General features: G+C 37.0%; 1 protein-coding gene across 1 annotated transcript; it reads left to right on the plus strand.

The window, feature by feature from the left end:
- The first annotated feature begins 21,713 nt into the window (after positions 1-21,713).
- On the plus strand, positions 21,714-26,010 carry LOC142522553 (protein LAZ1 homolog 1). The gene is made up of 9 exons (XM_075626002.1): positions 21,714-21,986; positions 22,243-22,657; positions 22,753-22,809; positions 22,955-23,063; positions 23,410-23,594; positions 23,671-23,759; positions 24,032-24,287; positions 25,144-25,395; positions 25,497-26,010. The coding sequence occupies exons 2-9, from the start codon at positions 22,442-22,444 to the stop codon at positions 25,791-25,793; spliced, it is 1,461 nt and encodes a 486-aa protein (XP_075482117.1). The 5' UTR covers positions 21,714-21,986; positions 22,243-22,441; the 3' UTR covers positions 25,794-26,010.
- The last annotated feature ends 1,086 nt before the right edge of the window (positions 26,011-27,096 follow it).

Consider the following 27,096-nt stretch of genomic DNA (forward strand, 5'->3'; position numbering starts at 1 on the left):
CATTTCTTTGTTTCAACAATTCTTCGTTTGCTGCCCAAGTCACTCCCGCGTAATGGCATAAGTCTGTGATAAGAGAAGGGTGGAGGAGTCCACTAGGAGAGTTACTTTTTGCATAATCTAGCATTGAGTTCTGAAGCAATTGACCTAAATCAATTGTCTTTCCTGTTAAGATGCAATAGGTCAGGATTGCCCTCTCCTTGATGACAGTAGTAGTATGCTCAGTGGGCTTAATCCTAGCCGAAATGAAAGAATACCAATCCTTGGCAACATTTTTCAGATCAGATTTGGCCAGGCTTAAATGAACATCATCTCTCATTCGCCACTCTGCTCCCTCGATGCAAATAGTATGAAGAATATCATTATAATCAACTTCCTCGTTCCGGTATTGTTCATATTCATCATGCATGATTTGAGGGATAACATACATTGTGTTGATGGTATGAGAATCAAAAGCTACCATCTTGCCTCGCACCAAAACCTTCAAGTGATCATGCTTAACCTTGAGGTTAGCATAAAATTCTCTTACCAAGGAAATAACCGCATCTGGTGGTGGCTTACCAAACTCCTCCCAATGCCTAGCAGTAAGCATGAATCTAATTTCAGTTCGTGGGAAGCTCAAGTCAAAGCCCCTCTCTTTCACAATGCTCTTGTTTAAAATTTTGCCATAGTTTTCCTCCGTTTTCTCGTCCCAAAACTTGTTTACATCATAATTTGCAGATGATGATGCACCCTTGGATTGTTTCTTTCTTGGAGGCATTTTATCAAACACCTTCAAATCACCAACTTTCCCTTCAATCTAATTCACAAAACTAGAAGATTCTTTCACACCCCCAAACTTGTTAACCACAATAACTACACCTCAAAAATATATACACCAATTCAATCAACAATATCAAGATTGTACTCCACTAAAATTCAATTTTCTTCCATAGCCAATGACATCCACAATTTCGAATTTGAAAGCAAATGTACTATGGAATGGCTCACCTTGATTGTTGAAATGATTCTTGTAAGAACAAACTCGAAGCTCCAATCAATTCTTTGTGAAAATTTTCGAGCCCTCTTTCAAACCCTAGGTTTGGTGTTGAATTTTTATGCAATAAGATGGATATCAGTTGGAATTATTGAAGTTATGTAGGTGTGTAGTGGAATATTTGTGCTTGAAGAACAAAATTTGAGAGTGGAGTGTGTTTTCATAAGATGTATTTCGAAGTGGAGGAGAGAATTTTGAAGAATGGTTACGGTTATGTCCAATTTCTACTTGTTTCAGAGTTTTAAAACATCGACCGTGGGTGCGGTCCTAAACACACCGTGGGTGCGGTCAGGACTCTGGAATTTTTAAGTTTCGATCTTCAGCGACCGCGGGTGCGCTGCTTTTGGTACCGCGGGTGCGGTGTGTGTTCTGGAATTTCAGCGCGGGGGCAGTGACAAAATGACCGCGGGTGCGCGTGGCCTACTGGAAATTTTCAATTTTTTGAATCCACAACAACCGCGGGTGCGGTGTAAATGTTACTGCGGGTGCGGTGTAGGTACTGGAAAATTTTATTTTTTCTTTCATCAACTAATGCAGGTGCGGTGTTTTTCCAGCGCGGGTGCACTATCAGAAATGGTTTTCTCCTCAAATTTTAATCCTGAAAAACACAATTTAGTTCATAAGATTTTGGGAAGATAAAAGAACACATTATATAAAAAATAAACATCCTAAAATAAGAATACAAAAGTAAAAGCTAAACCAAAAACGAAATGTAATAAAGAAACAAAAAAATTTGGGTTGCCTCCCAAAAAGCGTTTGGTTTAACGTCGTCAGCCCGACTATACCAATCTTGTTCATGGTGGGTCATGTGATCCCTTTAATGCCTTGATTTCCACCCTCTGACCTTCAACCTCCATGGTTAATTTTTCTTGCTTCAAGTCAATGACGGCGCCCGCAGTAGCCAAGAAAGGTCGTCCTAGAATAATACGAACATTCTGATTGTTCTCCATGTCAAGCACCACGAAATCTGCTGGAAGTCTCAATTTATCAATCTTAAGTTCAACATCTTCCACAATGCCCAATGGTGTCCTGATTGATTTATCTGCCATTTGTAAACTTAGTTCTGTGGGATTCATCATGCTCAATCCAAGTTTCTCGTAGAGAGAACTTGGCATTATATTTACGCCCGCTCCTGAGTCACATATAGCTTTTTCCACTATTGACCCCCTGTTTCACATGGTACAATGAATTCCCCAGGGTCTTGCAGCTTTCGAAGAAGATCTCCTTGCCTCCCCTTATCATCTCCTCCAGTAAAATCAACCTCTTTCTGTTCTACAGACTGAATGAATGTTAGAGTGTAGGTTCTTGAGATCTTCAAGACCTTTTTTCTTTTGAAACTCAGCTTTCAATTGTAAAAATCTTTGGGGATAGGGAAGTAAAGAAATATCAATGCAATGATCAAAATCATAACTCTTACTTTTCTTACCTCGATTTCCTTTGCTTGGAGTCGGCATATCTTCCCACCTGGGTTTATGATCCACTTTTTTCTCTTCTACTTCTATTATTTCAACCCCCTCATGTTGTATGAAAACCGCATTCGCTTACTTTCATATTTGGATCTGCAGTTCTTGGTAATGCACCTGATGATTGAGACGTGAGTTGCTTCGTTATTTGCCCAACTTGCGACTCTAGGATTTTCAAAGAAGCACCAATATTCGCCATGTGTGTCTCAAGGTTGTCAAGTCTAGACTCAGTCCTAGCCATTCTCTTGCCAGATTCAGCAACAAATGTTCCAACCAAATCCTCAAATGATGGTTTCCCTCGATATCCTCCGTAGCCACCAAAATTCCTATTGTTGATATAATGAGCCTCATCAGGAATATGTCGTTCTTCAATAACAACCGATGCATTTTCAACCATTGCTGTACTAGCCTTATTCATAGCTGCAATTTGAGTTGTTAAAGCTGAAACTTGAGCGGTGAGTGATGTAATAGGATCTACGGCATAAATTCCAGCTGATTTCTTTACTCCTGACCTCTCAGACGGCCACTGATAACTGTTAATGGTCATCTGTTCAAGCAAATCATATGCTTGATCAGGTGATTTGGCAAATATCGTGCCACCAGCTACTGCATCCACAGTGTCTCTTGTTTGTCCATTCAAACCATTGTAAAACAATTCAATCTGTACCCAATCTTCAAAACCATGGTTTGGACACCTCCTCAACGATTCCTTATACCGTTCCCATGCCTCATATAATTGCTCAAAGTCAGTCTGCCTAAAAGTACTTATCTCAATTTTCAACTGTGCAGACTTCGCAGGTGGAAAATATTTAGCAAGGAACATGATTGCTAACTCCTGCCATGTAGTGATACTCCCCAAAGGAAGCGATTGGAGCCATCCTCTTGCTTGGTCCCTAAGAGAAAAAGAAAACAAACGCAATCGAATTATATCATCAGAAACACCATTTATTTTTACCGTGTCAGTGATTTCATGGAATGTTCTGAGATGTAGATGAGGATCTGCGGTAGCTGCTCCCCCAAACTGATTCTGTTGAACCATGTTTATTAATGCAGGCTTGAGTTCAAAGTTGTTTGCATTAATAGTCCCTCGTGCTATTCCTGAATAATGAGTGTTTAAAACCGGCCTAAAATGATCTCTGATGGGTATTGCAGGGGGTGGATTTTCATTATCTCTGTTGTCAGCCATTGCTTGAATCTCTTCTCTTATTGCCTTTCTTAATCTTCTTGCGGTTCTTTCGATCTCAGGATCAAATATAAGCAAGTCAAGATTTTGCGATCTTCGCATGCACTGTCAAACAAGGATAAGAAACAAATCAATGTTTAATGTAATACAATAAAAAAAACTCTAAATTAAAATCAAGACTAATTGGTAACAATACTAATATAAATTTAAAATAAACACTCCCCGGCAACGGCGCCAAAAACTTGTTGCGTGTTTTCTTGATTGCTCGCAAGCGCACGACGACAAGTTATAGTAAAATATATTTTCGAGTACAAGTGTCGATCCCACGAGGAGTGTGTATATAAACGTATATTAATGCTTGTGATTAAAATAATCTTGACTTTATTTAGAAAAATCAATTTAAGGATTTGATTTTATGAATGACTAAATTGAAAATGGATTTAAAAATAATTAAATATAGATATATAGAACACCAAATTTAGCAAATAACAATGAGATAAAAGATCTAGAGGTCCGATTTCACGCAACTATCCACCATGTGTAATACTTATTAGTTTGTTATAAAAGTCCCTTTTTATTCATTAGCAAAGAATCCTATTATTATCTACTCTCTCTTCCAAGTAATAAGTAGATATTTGTTATCTAAAAATGAATTGTGACATTCCCATCAACAATTTACAATTAAATAACACAACAAGCAATAAATTCTCTATAGGCTTCGATAGCATTATAGGCCTTCCGAACTCTATAAATACCATTGATGTATTTGATCTTTTTCTTGTTTATAATTTCCTCTTCCGAGTGATAAATTGTAAACATATAAATCATTCAAAATATGGCCAATAAATTGAAAGCATTAAGATTAGAACAATACAAATGAACAATATGAAGAACTTAAATAACTTAATTTATAACTTCTAACACATGGTTTCTAGTTTTGTTCCATCATTCCTCTAGAATTAAAACTTAGTTCATAATAACACAATCAAAACAAAAAAACATGGCTTTAAAATAAGGCATAACAAATGAAAAACAAAGGAAAGAAGAACTTAGAACAAGAGTTTGAAGTGCTGATTCCGTTCCCGGAGTTGTACAAAAGATTTCTTCCAAACTTGATGAATTTGATCTTCAATCAGGTAGTAGCCTCCTTCACTCTTTCCTTGGCTGCACAATGCCCTAGATAGTAGCAAATGATCTCTTAATATAGTCCAGACAAGATAGGAATCGTAGCACACAAAAGTCTTCAACTTCCACGCACAACACACAAAGTTACAGAATTTCCGGATTCTGTTTTTCGAAGATCGCGGGTGCGGTGAAGAACAGACCGCTGGGTGCGGTCCTCGTTCTGGTGTATGAGCGCAGGTGCGCTGCCTGTGTCAGTGCGGGTGCACTAGCTTACCGCGGGTGCGGTATAAAATGTAGCGCGGGTGCGCTGTAGCTACTGTATTTTTTTATCTTTTTTGCACCTTCCAATTCAACACTTTTAATACTTCACACTCTTATTCTATACTTCCAAACTATAACAACAAAAACAACAACAAATCAAATAAACTGCTCAAGAATCACATAATTCTAAGTTAAAAACAAGTAATAAAAGTGAAATAAATTACACTTATTTGTACCCGACCAGAGGAACCTCGTGGCAAGGGTCCCCCTCCACGTAAAGAACAAGATAGACCACCTTTTCCAAAATATGGTAAACTCCATGGCGACGGATGTATGCAAGGTTCCAATGTCTGTTATCGTTGCAAAAAGCCAGGGCATCTCGCCAGGAATTATCCAGGAAGTTCTGAGAAAGTACCAGGACGCCTTTTTTTCCATGACTAAAGGGGATGTGGATACGGATACATCGATGATCACTGGTATGTTCTTCATTTCTGGTATTACTGCTATTGTTTTACTAGATTCAGGAGCCACGCATTCCTTTATTTCGAAATCATTTGTAAGGAGACTGGGTATTACAGCAAGTACAATAGAGACACAACTCGCCATAGCCTTACCTTTCGGGCAAGAATTACAGACAGACCAGATTGTGCGAGGGTGTCCAATATACGTCCAAGGCCATCAGATGTATGCTAACTTGATAGTTCTGAGGATGAAGGATTTTGATGTGATATTGGGAATGGATTGGCTCTCGAAGTATAAAGTTACTATTGATTGTGGCATAAAAATGATCATATTTGCACCAGTAGGAGCTGAACCATTCACAGTAGTAAGTGCAGGTATATCCTTACCTCTTCGGATAATCTCTTGTATGAAGGCTTGTAAATTATTACAGAAGGGGTGTCAAGGATATTTAGCATCTGTTTTAGTTATTGATCCACCGGTTCGTGAATTAAAATATACAAATGTTGTGTGTGAGTTTCCAGAAGTATTTCCTGATGATGTAACAGGCTTACCCCCAGATAGAGAGATCGAATTTGTAATTGATGTTGTGGCAGGAACTCATCCGATCTCAAAAGCTCCTTATCGATTAGCTCCTATAGAAATGAAAGAATTGAAAGAACAGTTACAGGAGTTGCTTGATAAAGGGTTTATTAGACCGAGCTTTTCACCGTGGGGTGCACCTGTTTTGTTTGTGAAAAAGAAAGACGGTACTCTTCGTTTATGTATTGATTATCGGGAGTTGAAGAAAGTGATAATTAAAAACAAATATCCACTCCCCAGAATTGATGATTTTTTTGATCAATTACAAGGAGCTGCTATCTATTCGAAGATTGATTTACGATTAGGCTATCATCAACTTAAAGTGAAAGCAGATGATATCTCAAAGACTGCCTTCCGAACCAGGTATGGACATTATGAATTTCTTGTAATGCCATTTGGACTAACAAATGCACCAGCTGCTTTTATGGATTTGATGAACATAATTTTCAAGCCATTTTTAGACAAGTTCGTGATTGTGTTTATAGATGATATTTCATCTACTCACGAACTATAGAGGAGCATCGAGAACATTTGCAATTAGTTTTGCAGACTTTGAAAGATAAACATTTATATGCTAAATGGAAGAAATGCGAATTTTGGCTTGAACAAGTGGCATTCTTGGGCCATATCATCTCAAAATAAGGCATATCAGTGTATCCAAGCAAGATTGAAGCTGTTAATAACTGGCTACGACCTACCACTAGTTACCGAGGTACGTAGTTTTCTTGGACTAGCTGGTTATTACCATCGGTTTATAGCAGGATTTTCTAAGATAGCATTGCATTTGACTGCGTTAACCCGAAATAATGTCAAATTTATATGGAACAAAGCATGTGATCGCAGTTTCCAAGAGTTAAAAACAAAATTGACATCAGCACCAGTCCTTGCTATTCCAGAAGGATCAAGAGATTTTGTGGTATACAGTGATGCTTCGAAACAAGGTTTATGAGCAGTTTTAATGCAGCACGGGAAGGTGATTTCTTATGCCTCAAGACAGTTGAAGGAATATGAAAAGAATTATCCCACACATGATTTAGAACTGACAGCAGTGGTATTTGCATTGAAAATATGGCGCCATTATCTGTATGGTGAACGGTGTGAAATTTACACGGACCACAAGAGTCTGAAATATTTATTCACGCAAAAAGAACTGAATATGAGACAATGGCGTTGGTTGGAATTGGTGAAGGATTACGACTGTGTTATTAATTATCATCCAGGCAAAGCCAATGTTGTTGCAGATGCGTTAAGTCGAAAATCCAGTTCTATTGCTGCAATGCAAGTACAATAACAAATTTTATGGGATTTGCAGAACTTGAAGCTTGATGTTATTCTAAAGGGAGCTGCAATGCAGTTATCATCTCTTATGGTTAGACCAACGCTTTCAGACAGAATCAAGGCCGCACAAAATACATATACTGAATTACAACAACTGAGGCAGCGAGATGAGGATAAAGGACACTCGGACTTTGAATTGAATGGGGAAGGAATATTGACATATCGAGGTAGATTGTGCGTGCCGAAACAAAGAACAATCAGGACCGACATTCTTATTGATGCACATGCTACTCCCTACTCAATACATCCAGGAGGCACCATAATGAACAAAGATTTGAAACCATTATTTTGGTGGCAAGGTATGAAAAAGGACATTGCTCAATTTGTTGCACAATGTCTAACTTGTCAACAGGTCAAGACTGAACATCAAAGACCAGCAGGACTCCTGAAACCATTGCCTATTCCTGAATGGAAATGGGAGCATATTACAATGGATTTCATCCTTGGATTGCCAAGAACACAAAGATGATTCAATGCTATATGGGTTATTGTGTATCGATTACGAAATCAGCTCACTTTCTTCCGGTAAAGACCACATACACGATGAATCAATATGCTGAAGAATACATCAAAGAGATAGTGAGACTTCATGGCATCCCAGTGTCCATTGTATCTGATAGAGATCCTAAATTTACATCTGCAGTTTGGAAGAGTTTACATCATGCCATGGGAACTCGATTAGCATTTAGTACAGCATTCCACCCTCAAACTGATGGACAATCAGAACGAGTGAATCATTTCCTAGAAGATATGTTGAGGGCCTGTACTATTGATTTTCCAGGCAATTGGGACTGTAAACTACCGTTGGCTGAGTTTACATATAACAATAGCTATCAGTCAAGCATTGGAATGGCACCATATACTGCATTATATGGTAGAAAATGTCGCTCTCCGATACATTGGGATGAAATAGGAGAAAGAAAGTTATTAGGCCCTTAATTGGTACAACAGACAGCAGAGTTGGTAACTAAGATCAGAGAAAGAATGCACACTGCCCAGAGTCGACAGAAAAGCTATGCTGTTGTACGACGTCGTCAATTAGAATTTCAAGTCGGTGACCATGAATTTGTAAAGATATCACCATTAAAGAGCATTTTGCGTTTCGGAAAAAAGGGAAAATTAAATCCAAGATATATCGGTCCATTTGAAATCTTGGAAAGAATAGGAGACAGGGCCTACCGAGTTGCTTTACCACCGAACTTGTCAAATGTTAATAATGTTTTTCATGTCTCCTTGCTACGGAAATATTTGGCCAATCCTTCTCACGTTCTTCATTACGAACCATTGGAGCTTGCATCGAATCTCTCGTATGAAGAACTGGCCGATCCAAATTCTCGATAGGAAATCAAAGTGTTACGAGGCAAGGAAATACCCTTGGTGAAACTGTTATGGCACAATCATGCAATTGAAGAAGCAACTTGGGAGCGAGAAGACAAGATTCAACAAAGATATCCTGAACTATATGGTACGTCAAATTTTGAGAACGAAATTCTTTGAAGGAGGGGAGAATTGTAATGCCCGGTTACTCGTACAAATGATAATAATGCGTTTATGTCGTTTATTACGTAGTTAATTAGCTCAGTAGATTTCATGTGATGATTGAGGTATCAATATTGAGATTAAACATGATTTTTATATTGTTCATGGTGTTTTGAGATTGATAATATGTCTAAATAGTGATAGTAAGATGTGTACGTAGAAATAGTGTAATAGAAGTGATGGGAAATGAGAGGAAAATATGGTAGTTCGTACGGGTTTTAGCATAATAATTTGAATGTTGATCCAAATTGTGTGAGGCCATAACCATTAGAAAGCTAAGATATAAGGTTACAACTTTAATGTTTTGAGTTTTGTCCAAATCATTTTGGAAGACAAGCAAAAAACGCCACGAAGTGGGTCGTGTGTATCGTCACTCCTACAATGACACATGTTGGGAGAATGAACATAACTTTTTACTCAGATCTCCAAATGACATGAAACCAGTTGGAGATTCAAGCCAAGACATAGAGCTACAACTTTCATGTTCACCACGTTTTCAGATTATGAACGGAAGAGCCATTTCTGAAGCGATATTTGAAGTGGCTGTGCGCAGAGTGGCGCCCGAGCGGTAAGAAATGACCGCCCAAGCGCCGATAGAAAGTACCGTGCTCGAGCGGTAATTTATGACCGCCCGAGCTCCGCCCTGTATTTAAGAAGATAAGTTTCGAATTTTCTAAGCATTCCAACCATTCCACAGCTTATTCTTCAGCATAAGCTCGAGAGAAACTCCAATAAATCTCCCTCCAAAGCTTCTTTCTTCAATTCTTCCTCAATTTTGAGGTTAGAAGTTCATTTTCCATCACAAGAACATCATAGAGGTGTAAGTTTTCTTCTCTTTTAGATGTTCAACATGTAGAGGAGTGATTTTCACATAGTCTAAACAATAGTAACTGAATTATTGATACATTTGACAGTATAGGAGCGAGAAACACCATCTCAAACCAGTTTTCTTAAGCTTGGACTGTAACTTGGCATGTTCTTGAAGTAATACATGAGTAATATTATGATTTCAAATACTTCCCGTTGATTATTGCTATATGTACATTGTTAGTATCTTATTGATGAAAACATAGCACCATATTCCATTGTTATGTATTAAATATGTAAGAAACTCATGAATATTGATGATGGGTGCTATGTTATGAACATGAACATGAACATGAAAGGAAAATGACTGATTTTTCATGATATAGAGCTTGTTGACATCATGGGTGATTTTAAGTCCACCAAACCTATTGGCCAATATATGTTCATGGGGCGTGGGGTTGCCAAAGGTTGCTCCTTGACGTCCAACACAGCAGTAGCTATATAATAAAGCAAGCACGGTAGTACATGTCAACTAATGAGGCTCAAGTAAAAAAATGAACATGAATATATGCTATGATATGACATGGTTTAAAGTTTCATTGTTGTCACGACTTGATATGTATGTTCCTTCGACGCATATTGATACGTACAAGTGCCAACTTATTGAGTTTTATAAACTCACGTAGCTCATGTATTACTAGGATCAGGTAAAGGAGAGACATAGGATGCCGGTTTGCCAATGGATGCAAGTGACGTGCCTCACCTCGACAAGAACCGGGACTTCTTATTGTATAACCTCCGCATATGTATTATAATGAATTTAATGTATGAGTTTGAAACAAGTTTTACAATGTTTATGTCTAGGGGTATAATGATACAGAATATGTTTGTATGTAAAAATACGATTGTATATACGCGTTGATGTTGTTGCTTGAGTTGAGTTTTTGGCTTTTACAAGAATGTAGGGACATCATGCCAAAATTTTTATAAACCGTCAAATTGATGTCTGTTGTGTGAATTGCTTCATAATATAGATATATCATTCAAACCCTATTTTGATTATTGTAATCATGTCAAGTATAGAGTAAGGGTTTGACAGGTCCTCTTCAAGAAGCAGGCTCAACCTATTAGGCGGCCTTGAAATCCTTTTGGATCTCTTAGGAGCTTGTGTTTCTTTGATTGGCTGTTGGGATGTGGATTCTACTACTTGTATAGTGGGTGGTTCTCGAATCTCATCGAGTTCTATCATCTTTCTTTTCTATCTAATAGAAACTCAAGGTGGCATTCCCTGAAACAAACCCTTTTGTTTTACTAGGATTAATAGAAGTAGTATCCAACAGAATTCGTTTGGATATACCACAAAATAGTACAAATTGCCTCTACTATCCAATTTGTCTCCCACTACCTGCTTCACGTAAGCAGGGCATCCCCATATTCTTAATTAAGAATATTTGGGCCGAAATTTCATCCATATCTCATATGGAGATTTATCCACTGCCTTTGTATGGACTTTATTCAACAACCTTACCGCTGTTTCAAGTGCATATCCCAAAAAATGGCGGTAACTTAGTGAATCCCATAATAGATCGGACCATGTCCATCAATGTCCGATTACGAAGTTCTGACACACCATTCAAGTGGGGTGTGGCAGTCAGAGTCCACTGTGAGAGAATCGCATTCTCTTTAAGGTAGTCTTGAAACTCAGTACTCAAGTATTCTTCACCTCGATCTGATCAGTAGTGTTTGAATACTCTTTCCTAACTGTTTCTCTCTTCTGCTCTGATTTATTCGAACCTTTCAGAGGTTTCGAGCTTGTATTTTATTAAATACACAAACCCATATCTCGAATGGTCATTGGTAAAGGTAATGAAGCAGAAATGGCCAATTCGTGCTAACATTTAGCGGGCTACACACATCTGTATAGATAAAATTCAATAGATCATGTGCACGTTCCACATGTATGGACTCACATGTCTCTAGAGACCTTGGTCAATTTTCCTTTCAAAAAGGACTCACATGTCTCTAGAGAGTTTATGTATGACGAGTCAAACATGACCTCTCCCACTAGCATGTGCATCCTTGTTTGGAAAATATGTCCTAGCCTAGCGTGCCACAATTGTGCTTAGTTTAGACTATCTTGTTTTCTTTTGTTTGTCTTTGTTGAAATTTCGTTTACTTGGACATTCACTTGTCATTGCCAAAACGTTTCTGGCCTAGATAATTTCTTATGTCGAGACTTCTTGCAGTGAAACAAACATGTTCTATGTGATCAGGCCTTTGGGCCCTTTAAGTATCTTTTGGAATTTGCCTCTTATTGGGCTTGTTTTTTTGTGAGGGGCAGAACAATTTTTCCATTACCTTGTGGGACATTTTCGTCCCTGATTAGAAGCCCATAGAAAAAAACATTTATCTGCTTTATGGTGGTCTCGTAAGTCATAAGCGTATAGACTAGCTCTTCAAGATATGTGATGAATATGAATATGTTTATGATGATATGAAAAATGTTTATGTTTATGCATGATTATGAAATGTTATTTTAAGTATAAGTATTTTCACTTGTTGCATGTGATTGTATGCATATTATTTGTTATCAAGATTATGGTTTTTTGAGTCTTTAGACTCAATAGGTGTGATCGATGCAGGTGAGTATGATGGTTATTGTTACACCCTTATCTATACTTGACATGATTACCATAATCAAAATAGGATTTGAATGTTATATGGTAATCAAAATAGGATTTAAATGTTACATCTATATTATGAAGTAATTCAAACAAGGGGCATCACTTGACACTGTATAAAAATTTTGGCATGATGTCCCTACATTTTGTCTAAGCCAAAAACTCAAGCAATACCATATATACACACTTATAAACATATTCTCATATATAAATATACATTGTATCATCATACATATAGTGGAACTTGTTTCAAACCCTGACATAACATTTACTACAATACATATGCGGAAGCTATAAAATAAGATGTCCAGGTTCTTGTTGAGGTGAGGCACGTCATAAGCATCCATTGGCAAACCGGCACCCTATGTATCTTCATTACCTAATCTTGTAATACATCAGCTACGTGAGTATATAGAACTCAATAAGTTGGCACATACATATCAATATGCATATAAAGAACATACATATCAAGTCGTGATCAACATTTAAACTTTAAACAATGTCATATCATACCGTATATTCATGTTCATTTTTGTACTTGAGCCTCATTAGTTGACATATACTACTGTGCTTACTTTATTATATACTTACTAATGTGTTGGACGTCAGGGAGCATCTTTGGCAACCCCACGCCCCTATGAACATATATTGGCCAGACTTAAAACCACCCATGGTGTCAACAAGCTATATATCATGTAAAAATCAATCATTTTCCTTTCATGTTCATGTTCATGACATAGCACCTATCTTCAATATTCATGAGTTCCTTTCATATTTAATAGATAACAATGGAATATGGTGCTATGTTTTCATCAATAAACATACTAACAATGTACATATATCAATAAACAATGAGAAGCATTTGAAATTCATAATATTACTCATATATTACTTCAAGAATATGCCAACTTACAGTCCAAGAGTACAAATACTGGTTTGGGAAGATGTTTCTCGCTCCCACACTGTCAAATGTATCAATAATTCAATTACTATGTCTATACTAGGTGAAAGTTACCCCTCTACATGTAGAACAACTAAAAGAGAAGAAAACTTACACTCTAATGAAGTTCTTGTGATGGAAATAATGGAGGAAAGGATGAAAGGAGCTTTTGGAGGAAGATTTCTTTGATATTTTTCATGTTTAGCTGTGAAATGAGGTTGTGGAATGGTAAAGAAACTCAAGGAAGTCGAAACTTATCTTTTCCTATGAAAGGCGGCGCTCGGGCGGTAGTTTTCTACCGCTCGAGCGCGGAACATTTTGTCCAAGAGATGAAAGTTTTCGTGCACCGGCGCTCGGGCGGTAAAATCTTACAGCTCGAGCGCGGGACATTCTGCCTCTGCGCACAGTGTCATCAAAGATCACTCCAGAAATGTCTCATCCCATCATAATCTGAAAAAGTGATAAACATGAAAGTTGTAGCCCTATGTCTTGGCCTGAATCTTCAATTAGTTTCATGTAATTGGGAGGTCTGAGTAAAAATTTATGCTCCATTTACCAAAATGTGTCATTGTAGGAATGACGATACACACGACACACTTCGGGGCACATTTGGCTTGTCTTCCACAATGATTTGGACAAAATCCAAAACATGAAAGTTGTAGCATTATATCTTAGGTTTCTAATGGTTGTAGCCTCACACAATTTGGATCAATATTCAAATCATTATGCTAAAACCCGTAAGAATTACCATATTTTCATCTCATTTCCTACAGTCTTATACCAACTTTCATTACACTAGTTACCTATACATCTTACTATCATTATTTAGACACCTATTAATTCTCAATAAACCATGGGCAATATAAAAATCATGTTCAATCTCAATATTGATACCTCAGTCAACATGTAAAACATAATGAGCTAAATAAGTACATATTTAATGACATAAACGCCTTATTATCATTTGTACGAGTAACCGGGCATTACAATTCTCTCCTCCTTCAAAAAATTTTGTCCTCGAAATTTAACATACCATATAGTTCAGGATATCTCTGTTGAATCTCGTTTTTCGCTCCCAGGTTGCTTCTTCAATTGCATGATGCACCATAACAGTTTCACCAAGGGTATTTCTTTGCCTCGTAATACTTTTGATTTCCTGTTGAGGATTTGGACCGGGCTTTCTTCATACGAGAGATTCGATTCAAGCTCCAATGGTTAGTAATGAAGAACGTGAGAAAGATTGGCCAAATACTTTTGTAGCAAGGAAACATGAAAAACGTTATGAACATTTGACAAGTTCAGTGGTAAAGCAACTCGGTAGGCTCTGTCTCCTATTTTTTCCAAGATTGCAAATGGACCGATATATCTTGGACTCAAATTTCCCTTCTTACCGAAACGCAAAATGCCCTTCAATGGCGATATATTTACAAATACATGGTCACCGATCTAAAATTCCAATTGACGACGTCGCACATCAGCATAACTTTTCTGTCGACTCTGGGTAGTGTGCATTCTTTCTCTGATCTTGGTTATCAATTCTGCTGTCTGTTGTACCAATTCAGGGCCTAATAACTTTCTTTCTCCTTTTTCATCCCAGTGTACTGGAGAGCGATATTTTCTACCATATAATGAAGTATATGGTGCCATTCCAATGCTTGACTGATAACTATTATTATATGTAAACTTGGCCAACGGTAGTTTACTGTCTCAACTGCCTGGAAAGTCAATAGTACAGGCCCTCAACATATCTTCTAATATTTGATTTACTCGTTCTGATTGTCCGTCAGTTTGAGGGTGGAATGATGTACTGAATGCCAATCGAGTTGCCATAGCATGATGTAAACTCTTCCAAAATGCAGACGTAAATTTGGGATCTCTATCAGATACAATGGACACCGGGATGCCATGAAGCCTCACTATTTCTTTGATGTATTCTTCAGCATATTGATTCATCGTGTATGTGGTCTTCACCGGAAGAAAGTGAGCTGATTTCGTAAGTCGATACACAATAACTCATATAGCATTAAATCCTTCCTTTTTGTGTTCTTAGCAAACCAAGGATGAAATCCATTGTGATATATTCCCATTTCCATTGAGGAACGGGTAGTGGTTTCAGGAGTCCTGCTGGTCTTTGATGTTTAGTCTTGACCTGTTGACAAGTTAGACATTGTGCAACAAATTGAGCAATGTCCTTTTTCATACCTGGCCACCAAAATAATGGTTTCAAATCATTGTACATTTTCGTGCCTCCTGGATGGATCGAGTATGGTGTAGCATAAGCATCAATAAGAATGTTAGTTCTTATCGTTCCTTATTTTGGCACACACAATCTCCCTCGATATGTCTATATTTCTTCCCTATTAAATTCAAAGTTCAAATTTCCTTTTTCTTCATCTCTCTATCTCAGTTGTTTTAATTCATTATATGCACTTTGTTCGACCTTAATCCTGTCTGCAAGTGTTGGTCGAACCATGAGAGATGATAACTGGATTGCAGCTCCCTTTGGAATAACATCAATCTTCAAGTTCTGTAAATTCCATAAAATTTGTTCTTGTACTTGCATTGCAGAAATAGAATTGGATTTTCGACTTAACGCATCTGCAACAATATTTGCTTTACCTGGATGATAATTAATAACACAATCATAATCTTTCACTAATTCCAACCAAATTCGTTGTCACATATTCAGTTCTTTTTGTGTGAATAAATATTTCAAACTCTTGTGGTCCGTGTAAATTTCACACCGCTCACCATACAGATAATGGCGCCATATTTTCAACGTAAATACCACTGCTGCCAGTTCTAAATCATGTGTGGGATAGTTCTTTTCATATTCTTTCAATTGTCTTGAGGCATAAGCAATGACCTTCCCGTGCTGCATTAAAACTGCTCCTAAACCTTGTTTCGAAGCATCACTGTATACCACAAAATCTCCTGGTCCTTCTGGTATAGCAAGGACCAGTGCTGATGTCAATTTTGCCTTTAATTCTTGGAAACTGTGATCACATGCTTCGTTCCATACAGATTTCACATTCTTTCGTGTTAAAGCAGTCAAAGGCAATGCTATTTTAGAAAATCCCACTATAAACCGACGGTAATAGCTAGCTAACCCAAGAAAGCTACGTACATCAGTAATAGCAGTTGGTCGTAACCAGTTATTAACAGCTTCAATCTTGCTTGGATCCACAGATATGCCCTCTTTTGGGATGATATGCCCCAAGAATGCTACTTGTTCAAGCCAAAATTCGCATTTCTTCCATTTAGCATATAAATGTTTATCTTTCAAAGTCTGCAAAACTAGTTTCAGATGCTCTCGATTCTCCTCTACAGTTCATAAGTAGATGAGAATATCGTATATAAACAAAATCACAAACTTGTCTAAAAATGGCTTGAAAATTCTGTTCATTAAATCCATAAAAGCAGCGGGTGCATTCGTTAGTCCGAATGGCATTACAAGAAATTCATAATGCACATACCTCATTCGGAAGGCAGTTTTTGAGACATCGTCTGTCTTTAATTTTAGTTGATGATAGCTTGATCGTAAATCAATCTTCAAAAAGATAGCAGCTCATTGTAATTGATCAAACAAATCATCAATCCTAGGGAGTAGGATATCTATTCTTGATTGTCACTTTGTTCAACTCCCTATAATCAATACATAGACGAAGGGTACCATCTTTCTTCTTCACAAATAAAACAGGTGCACCCTACGGTGAAAAGCTCGGTCTAATAAACCCTTATCAAGTAACTCCTGTAACTGTTCTTTTTATTCTTTCATTTCTGTAGGGGCTAATCCATAAGGGGCTTTTGAGATCGGATGAGTTCCCGTCACAACATCAATCACAAATTCGATCTCTCTATTTGGAGGTAAGCTTGTTATATCATTAGGAAATACCTCTAGAAATTAACAAACAACATCTATATCTTTTAATTCACGAACAAGTGAGTCAATAGTTAACACAGATGCTAAATATCATTGACACCCCATTTGTAGTAATTTACAAGCCTCATACAAAAGATTATCCGAAGAGGTAAGGATATACTTGCACTTGCTACTGTGAATTGTTCAGTTCCTACTGGTGCAAACTTGATCATCTTCATGCCACAGTCAATAGTAACTCTGTACTTCGAGAGCCAATCCATTCCCAATATCACATCAAAATCATTCATGTTCAGAACTATCAAATTGGCATATATCTGATGGCCTTGGACATATATTGGGCACCCTCTCACAATTTGATCTGTCTGTAATTCTTGCCCGAAAGGTAAGGTTTTGGTGAGTTGTGTCTCTGTTGTACTTGCTGTAATGCCCAGTTTCCTTACAAACGATTCCAAAATAAAGGAATGTGTGGCTCCTGAGTCTAGTAAAACAATAGCAGTAATACCAGAAATCAAGAACATACCAGTGATCATCGATGTATCCGCATACACTTCCTCTTTGGTCATGGAGAAAAGGCGTCCATGTACTTTCTCAGAACTTTCTGGAAAATTCCTGGCAAGGTGCCCTGGCTTTTTACAACGATAACAAACATTGGAGCCTTGCATACATTCACCTCCATTGAGTTTGCCACATTTAGGACAAGGTGGTCTGTCTTGTTCTTTATGTGGAGGGGGACCCTTACCACGGGGTTCCTCTGGTCGAGTACCTTTACTATCGGTCTTTTTGCTTTGTCTTGTTGCTTGGTTCCTTTGAAAGTACTGCTGCCTTCGCTGTTGTCTGTCTCTGTCAATGTCTTGTTCATCCTGTTCAGCCATAAGTGCTCTTTCCACTATCTCCCCATAAGTAACAACTTTCGACATCCGTACATCTCGTTTAATTTCAGAGCGAAGTCCTCGTATAAGTGTTCGCCCTTACTTGTGTCATATTTTGCAATATATGGTACATATTGGACTCCAGCCTCGAATTGTTGTATGTATTCAGTCATTGACATGGTTCCTTGTTTCAGATTAAGGAAATCACTGGCTTTCTTGGCTCGTACATCTTCGCTAAAATATTTGCTGTAAAACATTGATTTAAATGTATCCCACATCAATGGTATTATAGATAATACCACCCTTGCACTCTCCCACCATATCCTTTCATGTTTTGTTAACAAAAAGATGGCACAAGTTACTTTGTCAGTATCTTCAATATGAAGGTAGGAGAAGATGTACTCCAATGACTTAATCCATTCTTCTGCTACTGTCGGATCGGTGCTTCCCATTAATTCAGGAGGATTCAGACGTCGAAAGCGATCATATACATCCGTCTGAACAGGCACATGTCTGGGTACCATGGCTCGTGCTTGCTCATGAGTAGTCCGTTGCATCTCAAGTAATTGTTGTATCTGCTTCCCATGAACTTTCGCTTGTTGTTGGAGTAGCTGAGCAAAATCATCTATAGGCCGTGGCGCACTGCCTTCACCTTCGACTGCTGGGGCCTTGCCCTTAGATGACTCTCCTTCATGTACTTTACTGTTTAGGTGGCATCGTCTTTTATCTTAACCTACATGTAGGATACGTAAAAGCACATAACTTAGCATAAACTATGGAATACAAAGAAACTTACTTGCCGAGTCCCCATGTATGGATGAAGTGCTAGTGTCTTCTCTGTTGAAGAATCGTGGGCTCTGATACCAACTAAAATGTCACACCCTTACTCTATACTTGACATGATTACCATAATCAAAATATAACTTGAATGTTATATGATAATAAAAATATGATTTGAATGTTATATCTAAACAAGGGGCATCACTTGACGGTGTATAAAAATTTTGACATGATGTCCCTACATTTTGTCTAAGCCAAAAACTCAAGCAATACCATATATACACACTTATAAACATACATTGTATCATCATACATATAGTGGAACTTGTTTCAAACCCTGACATAACATTTACTACAATACATATGCGGAAGCTATACAATAAGATATCCAGGTTCTTTTCGAGGTGAGGCACGTCACAAGCATCTATTGGCGAACCGACATCCTACTCAATAAGTTGGCACTTATACGTATCAATATGCATAGAAAGAACATACATATCAAGTCATGATCAACAATGAAACTTTAAACAATGTTATATCATACCATATATTCATATTCATTTAAGTACTTGAGCCTCATTAGTTGACCTGTACTACTTTGCTTGCTTTATTATATAGCTACTACTGTGTTGGACGTCAGGGAGCACCTTTGGCAACCCCACGCCCCATGAACATATATTGGCCAATAGGTTTGGTGGACTTAAAACTACCCATGGTGTCAACAAGCTCTATATCATGTAAAAATCAATCCTTTTCCTTTCATGTTCATGACATAGCACCTATCTTCAATATTCATGAGTTCTTTCATATTTAATACATAATAATGGAATATGGTGCTATGTTTTCATCAATAAACATACTAACAATGTACATATATCAATAAACAATGGGAAGCATTTGAAATTCATAATATTATTCATATATTACTTCAAGAACATGCCTACTTACAATCCAAGCGTACGAATACTTGTTTGAGAAGATGTTTTTCGCTCCTATACTATCAAATGTATCAATAATTCAATTACTATGTCTATACTAGGTGACAGTTACCCCTCTACATGTAGAACAACTAAAAGAGAAGAAAACTTACACCCTTAGGAAGTTTTTGAGATGGAGAACTAAGTTCTAACTTCAAAATAATGGAGGAAAGGATGAAAGGAGCTTTTGGAGGAAGATTTCTTTGATATCTTTCGTGTTTAGCTGTGAAATGAGGTTGTGGAATGGTAAAGAAACTCAAGGAAGTCGAAACTTATCTTTTTTTACGAAAGGCGGCGTTGGGGCTGTAGTTTTCTACCGCTCGAGCGCGGAACATTCTGTCCAAGAGATGAAAATTTCGTGCACCGGCGCTCGGGCGGTAAAATCTTACCGCTCGAGCGCGGGATATTCTGTCTCTGCGCACAGTGTCGTCAAAGATCACTCCAGAAATGTCTCTTCCCATCATAATCTGAAAAAGAGATAAACATGAGAGTTGTATCGCTATGTCTTGGCTTGAATCTCCAATTGGTTTCATGTCATTGGGAGGTCTGAGGAAAAAGTTATTCTCCATCTATCAAAATATGTCATTGTAGGAATGACGATACACACGACACACTTCGGAGCACTTTTGGCTTATCTTCCACAATGATTTGGATAAAATCCAAAACATGAAAGTTGTATAATTATATCTTAGCTTTCTAATGGTTGTGGCATCACACAATTTGGATCAATATTCAAATAATTATGCTAAAATCCGTAAGAACTACCATATTTTAATATCATTTCCTGCAGTCCAATACCAACTTTCGTTACACTACTTTACCTACACATCTTACTATCATTATTTAGACACCTATTGATTCTCAATAAACCATGGACAATATAAAAATCATGTTCAATCTCAATATTGATACCTCAATCAACATGTAAAACATAATGAGCTAAATAACTACATATTAAATGACATAAACGCAGTATTATCATTTGTATGAGTAACCGGGCATTACATTGATGGTAGTGGAGGTCTTGATGTTGATCTTTCTGGACTGAAGGTGCAATAACCCGAGGACCAGCGCTAGATTTTCCGCATTATGATTATGGCTTATGATTCAATGTTTTGTTAAAGATATTTGTACGACTTTTATTATGTTGTTGAGTAGTTTTTGAGAGGTTGTTAGTTTTAGCTTTGTTGCTATGTTAGGATTTGCAAACGTTTGACGATTTTATGCTTTGAACTATTTCCTTTGAATTTTCAAATATAGTTGGTTGTTTATTTTTAAAATGGATCAAAAATATTATTAGTATATGTAATTATGCATTTTAAAATTCGGCCGAGACTAGGAAATTAATAGAATAAAAAAAATTCCTAGTGTATTTTAAAGAAAACGAGTAGTGGACATTTCACAAATATTCCAGAGTTCTGGAATAATTCTTGTAAATAATTAATCTCGAACCTGGGTTCGGATTCATGTAATTTGAGAAAATTATCCTCATCAAACATTTAATTAATTTATAATAATAAATTTGTATGTTTGAAATAATTTACATCGTCTCTGATATCATTTTCATCCAAAAATTCGATCATTATAATATATAAGAGTGTTTTTGTCAATTTTTCATTTTTAGAGAGTTTAAGCAAAGTTTTGTAGGCACAGAAAATTTTGATAAAATTAAATTTGAGTTTAAGGATTTAATTCTAATTTTTCCTTAAATTTTTCCCCCCGAGGGATATATACCTCCAGGCACGTGTGATCAACTATTTCCAATATTCGTATAGAAAAATGATCTGGTCAGGTCGTGGGCCCGCATCTTTTCTCCCACTACACGACACGTCGACACCTAGAGGCTCCAACACCGCCACAACTGGGGTCGCGTTTGATTTTCGGGTTTCCCAGCTAACGAAGCAAACATAAATTTTGCATAAATTGATTGTTTTTTTTTTAAAAATAATCTGGATTGTAATTCTTTAATCCAAAACACTTTTATTGAAATTCTCTCTGAAGTAGGAGAAAGGAGATACCTATTTTTTTTCTCCAACAGTTATTTGGGAGAATCCACCAGAATACAGGTTCAATTTTACCCTAATTACTCAATATATTGGCTTAAGGTTTTGTAGTTATGAGGTTCGATCGTTTGTGTTAGGATTTTGTTTTGCTTACCGTCGAAGTAATTTTTTCAATTTGTTGTTGGATGATTTCTAGGGTTTTTTTGGTGAAATCTAATATTGTTTGATTTTATCATGAACTATGATCTGTATTCAGTGTGGCATATTGCACTAAACATATTGACGATTCAATCTTTTTTCTTTCTCTTTTGGTATCTAGGAAAAATCAGCTATCCCTGGTAATTATCGGGCATAATTGGTCAAGTGAGCCGGGTTTTGTTGATGCACGTATTTTTACTGTATATGAAATCTTGCTAGTTTATCTGGTGGTGTGAGGTTGGTTTGCTAAATTTATCGTGCTCTGTTGATAAAAAAATTGCCTTTGTTGATGTGTTGGGAAACTTGTGCGAGCTACTGTAATGGGATGGAAGGGGGTTTTTCTGTCATTGTTGTATCTTGCCACTTTAGTTGAATCGACTGGCAGAGCAGGAAGATTGTTTTTCGAAGGTTCGAATGCTGCAACTTCTTCTCTCTATAGCTGGGCAGTTACCAGTGCTGCGATATTTGTTGTGGTGGCTCTTATTCTTTCCATGTTTCTCATCTTTGAGCATTTAGCTGCATATAACCAGCCGGAGGTTCATCTGTTGCTATGTCTCTATTTCCTGGATTTTATAATAACTTGGTAATAAAGTAGAGGACCTAAAACTTATCATCTTTTGTTCCATTCCAGGAGCAGAAGTTCTTGATTGGACTCATTCTGATGGTTCCAGTTTATGCAGTGGAATCGGTAATTATAGCTCTTCCTTCAAGCTTTAAAGCATCATAAATTGTTTTTTGTGTGGTTAGGAAATTTTTTGGATTTATTTTATTTTCTTGGCTCTGATGTCAAGGATTTCATAAAACTTATTGATGTTCTATTATGTTGTGAACAGTTTCTATCACTGCTAAATTCTGATGCTGCTTTCAACTGTGAGATCATACGTGATTGCTATGAAGCTTTTGCTTTGTATTGCTTCGAGAGATATCTCATAGCCTGCTTAGGTATGTATTCTCCTTAAACCTGTTGGATTTAAAACCTGGCCTGGAACTCATTTACACATTTTAGGCATTTTATTTATGATGGTTGCTGGTTCTGGCAACTCATGCTCATGCTTAAGGATGGTGTTTTGACTTGGATCTGGTTCTATTAATGGTTCTTTTGAAATTTGTATTATATGAAGTAGGCTGCTAAATTATGATAGATTATAGATAAATTATATATGATAATGCTGAAGTAGATGCTTCCCATTGTACAGGGATCTGTCAAATGTCTGAAAATCTTTTACACACATGCATTTTGGTTTCTTGAAGTGAGTATCATGTCTGACAAGCATATCATGCCTTGCAGGTGGAGAAGAAAGCACCATTGAGTTTATGGAAAGTCAAAGCGTGATCACTTCTTGTGTACCTCTCCTAGATGAAGCTTATGCTTATGGTGTTGTCGAACATCCTTTTCCATTGAATTTTTTCTTGAGTGAATGGCAGCTTGGCCCTGACTTCTATCAGGCTGTAAAAATTGGCATTGTTCAATATGTATGTTCTATGTTTTCGGAATTTTCCCATGTTTCATTGTTTCTTTTTGTCATTAGCTAAAGTATCTGTTTCACAGATGATATTGAAGATGATATGTGCATTACTGGCAATGATTTGTGAAGCTTTTGGGGTTTACGGGGAAGGGAAGTTCGAGTGGACATTTGCGTAAGTTACCCTTCTTTTCGGCACACTCAACCTGAAAATTTACTCTAGTCATTTGTTATTTCTGGTTATCTAAGAATGCTGGAGTGATAGTCTAGTTATTTTCTATTTCTGACTATCTGAGCAACTGATCACTCCAGCAGGACTTCTAATAAAAAAAATCCCACTATTGTTATTATCACGCAGATATTTGATTTAAAACATTCTCTACTTTACTTTCGGATAAAATTAAATATTACTTGCTTGTAATTGCAAATTCTGTGATTGACTTGCAGCTATCCTTATCTGGCAGTTGTTCTGAATTTCAGCCAGACTTGGGCCCTTTACTGCCTTGTGCAGTTCTATACTGTGACAAAGAATAAGTTGGCACCAATCAAACCTTTGGCCAAGTTTTTGACATTCAAGTCGATTGTTTTCCTTACATGGTGGCAAGGCATTGCTGTTGCCTTTCTTTTATCATTTGGAGCCTTCAAGGGGTCATTGGCACAGGTTTTAAAAACACGCATACAAGACTACATCATATGTATTGAGGTGTGTGTTAAAGTATTGAATTGGTTTGGATTTTCTCTCTTGTTTCTGTTGTGTAGGTTATGCATCTGGTTGTTGTATTGTGTGTTGACTGGAAGTTTTTTCGGTTTTATTCTTCGGGAAGTAATGGAATTTAAAAGGTTTTATCATCATGAACTTAATGACATCAAATTGCCGCTATATATGATGTCTAGGTGGTGAAGTTACTATGTTGTACTGGGGACCATGTGTGATAAATTGTTTCTAGACCAAGACCAAGATGCTAGTTTTGAAGTTAACTTGCCATTCGAATTTTGAGTTTTCCACTATCTATACTAGTGTAGACATGTTTTTTTTTCTGTTATAATTCTTGTACCTTTTTTGTTTATTATTGTTATCGGTGATTATTATGTTAACATATAAGGTATGACTAGGGACACGATTCTCCATTTAGGGCATTACCAGTTTTAACCATGTAGGAACATTGCTGAAGCAGTTGGTTTCCAGATAGTCTCATTTTTAGTCATACTTGTAGAATTTAAAAAAAAGTGAGGTTATTAACACCTCTACTCGATGTTGGAGATAGAGTGTATTGATGGTAGATTTCTAAACCTTAGATCCACTGCTCTGTGTTAACACACAGAATTCTGTATAATTTGCAACTTTTTTTGGTTGTATAGGTGGTTGGTTTTTTCTATTTTTCTCGTTATCTTTATGACTTTAACAATGTTTACCATCTTGAGATTAACGCTCCATCTGCTGTGAATTTTTTGTTGAGAAGAAAACCAGCGTTTTGTTGAGAAGAAAACCAGTATGTAACATTTAATCGACAAGACCTTTCTGAGGAAGTTTTCTCGATTTAAATCTTGTTGTGATTCAGATGGGAATAGCTGCTGTGGTACATCTTTATGTGTTCCCTGCTGTCCCATACAAGCGAGGAGAAAGATGTGTTAGGAATGTTTCTGTGATGGCTGATTATGCATCTTTAGGAACCCCGCCTGATCCTGAAGAGGTCCAAGACTCCGAAAGATCTACAAGAGTACGCATTTCTCGTTATGGTGAGAGAGAGAGAGAGAAGCGTCCGAAACTTCATCAAAGCGTTCGTGATGTGGTATTTGGAAGTGGTGAAATTGTGAGAATAATGTCCCTTCCGTTTTGAAATAATCCTTTCATAGAGTTTTTCTAGGTGCTAATCATTCTTTTGCTATTAATGTGGTTGTCATATGCTCTTAGATTGTTGATGACATGAAGTACACAGTTTCGCATGTCGTGGAACCGTTCGAAAGAGGAATCGCAAAAATGAATAGAACTTTCCATCAGATATCAGAAAACATGAAACGACACGAGGAACATAAGAATAAGAATTCAAAAGATGATAGCTGTCTTGTCCCCTTAAACCCATGGACAACAGAGTTCTCCGATGTTCATGATGACCTCATTGAAGGGAGTGTCAGCGATAGCGGTGTATCTAATAGTAAGAGACCGCATTACCAATCTAGAGGTCAATCTTCCCGGTTCAGATACAGATGACATATCTTTGAACCTGCTTTCGAAATGAACACAGACGACATATCCTTCAACCTACTTTTGAAACGAGCACAAGCTGCCATTTCCAACCTCCTACGTGGACATGTGTATGTGCTGCCTTTCATTTTTTTCCGCTTCTTACTCGCTTACCATTAGATTTTCTTCGTATATCAACCAGTCAGAAACTCACTTCAAGTTTTTAGGAAGATGCTAACTATTTTGGGAATCACTGCCGAGATATTTTGATTAGTCTCGAACAGGGTGAACTCGTTGAATGAACTTGATTTCAAAGAGGTTCCTATCTACAGAAGTGCCTAGCAAGATCGATTTTGGCTATGCTGATGTATTACTGATGGCTACTTGACATTTTTTACACAGCTCATTAATGCTAATGTTTACATACATGATTATTCTGCATATACAAAAGATTACGAATGGTTCAATCATTTTAGCCATTGTTTTGCTATTTAAACTTTTGTAACATTTGATATTGGTGAGAAATACGGCGTGTGCTAGAAAGGGCATGGTGCCGCTTTCTGCCTAAAAACAAGGCAACGCCCAATCTATGAACTTGGGAATAATTTTGGATCGTATCTGCCACTGGTCCAGAACGCGTGAGGCGTTGCGATGTACTCCTGGCGGAGTGCACGTTGAGCCTGCCATCATGTTTACATGCACCTTTTCTACCCAATTATCTCATAAACCTTTAGGCATCCCAGAGGCGTACTCCAAGAAAGAATATTTTTGAACGATTAGGCCATTCAGGAAATTATTTTTAATGCTTGGGATAACAAAATCAGTACATAATTTTTAGATTTTATGTTTACAAAAAAAAAGGTAAACTGGTAAATTTGTGGTCCATAATGCCTGTTATTGAGCGTAAACAAATAAGACTACCAAATTTTTTTTATTGTTAACGTATATTGTTTAAATTATCCGAGATATACTTTTTGTTTTTATGTTTCACGAATAATCTATTTATTTTATCCTACTTTATTTATTCACATTCATTCTTGTTTGCATTGTTATTTATAAATTATAATTATAATATTTGGTATTATCTTAATTAATAATCTACGTGATCATATTTCATGTTTAAAACTAGACCAGATTGGTCGGTTCAACCATAAACTGATCACTTATAAAGTGGTCACTTGTTCGGTCTGAACCATACTTAAAAATCATTTAACAGTCAAATTGATCAAGAATTGGTTGAACCATTCACTATTTCTCTTATTTTCTCAGAATTATTTTTAGAATAATTTTATTTTAGAAATTTATTATTTCTTATTTTAAAGATAAGCCC

The sequence above is a fragment of the Primulina tabacum genome, chromosome 13, assembly GCF_025594145.1.
Source record: "Primulina tabacum isolate GXHZ01 chromosome 13, ASM2559414v2, whole genome shotgun sequence".
Lineage (NCBI taxonomy): Eukaryota > Viridiplantae > Streptophyta > Magnoliopsida > Lamiales > Gesneriaceae > Primulina > Primulina tabacum.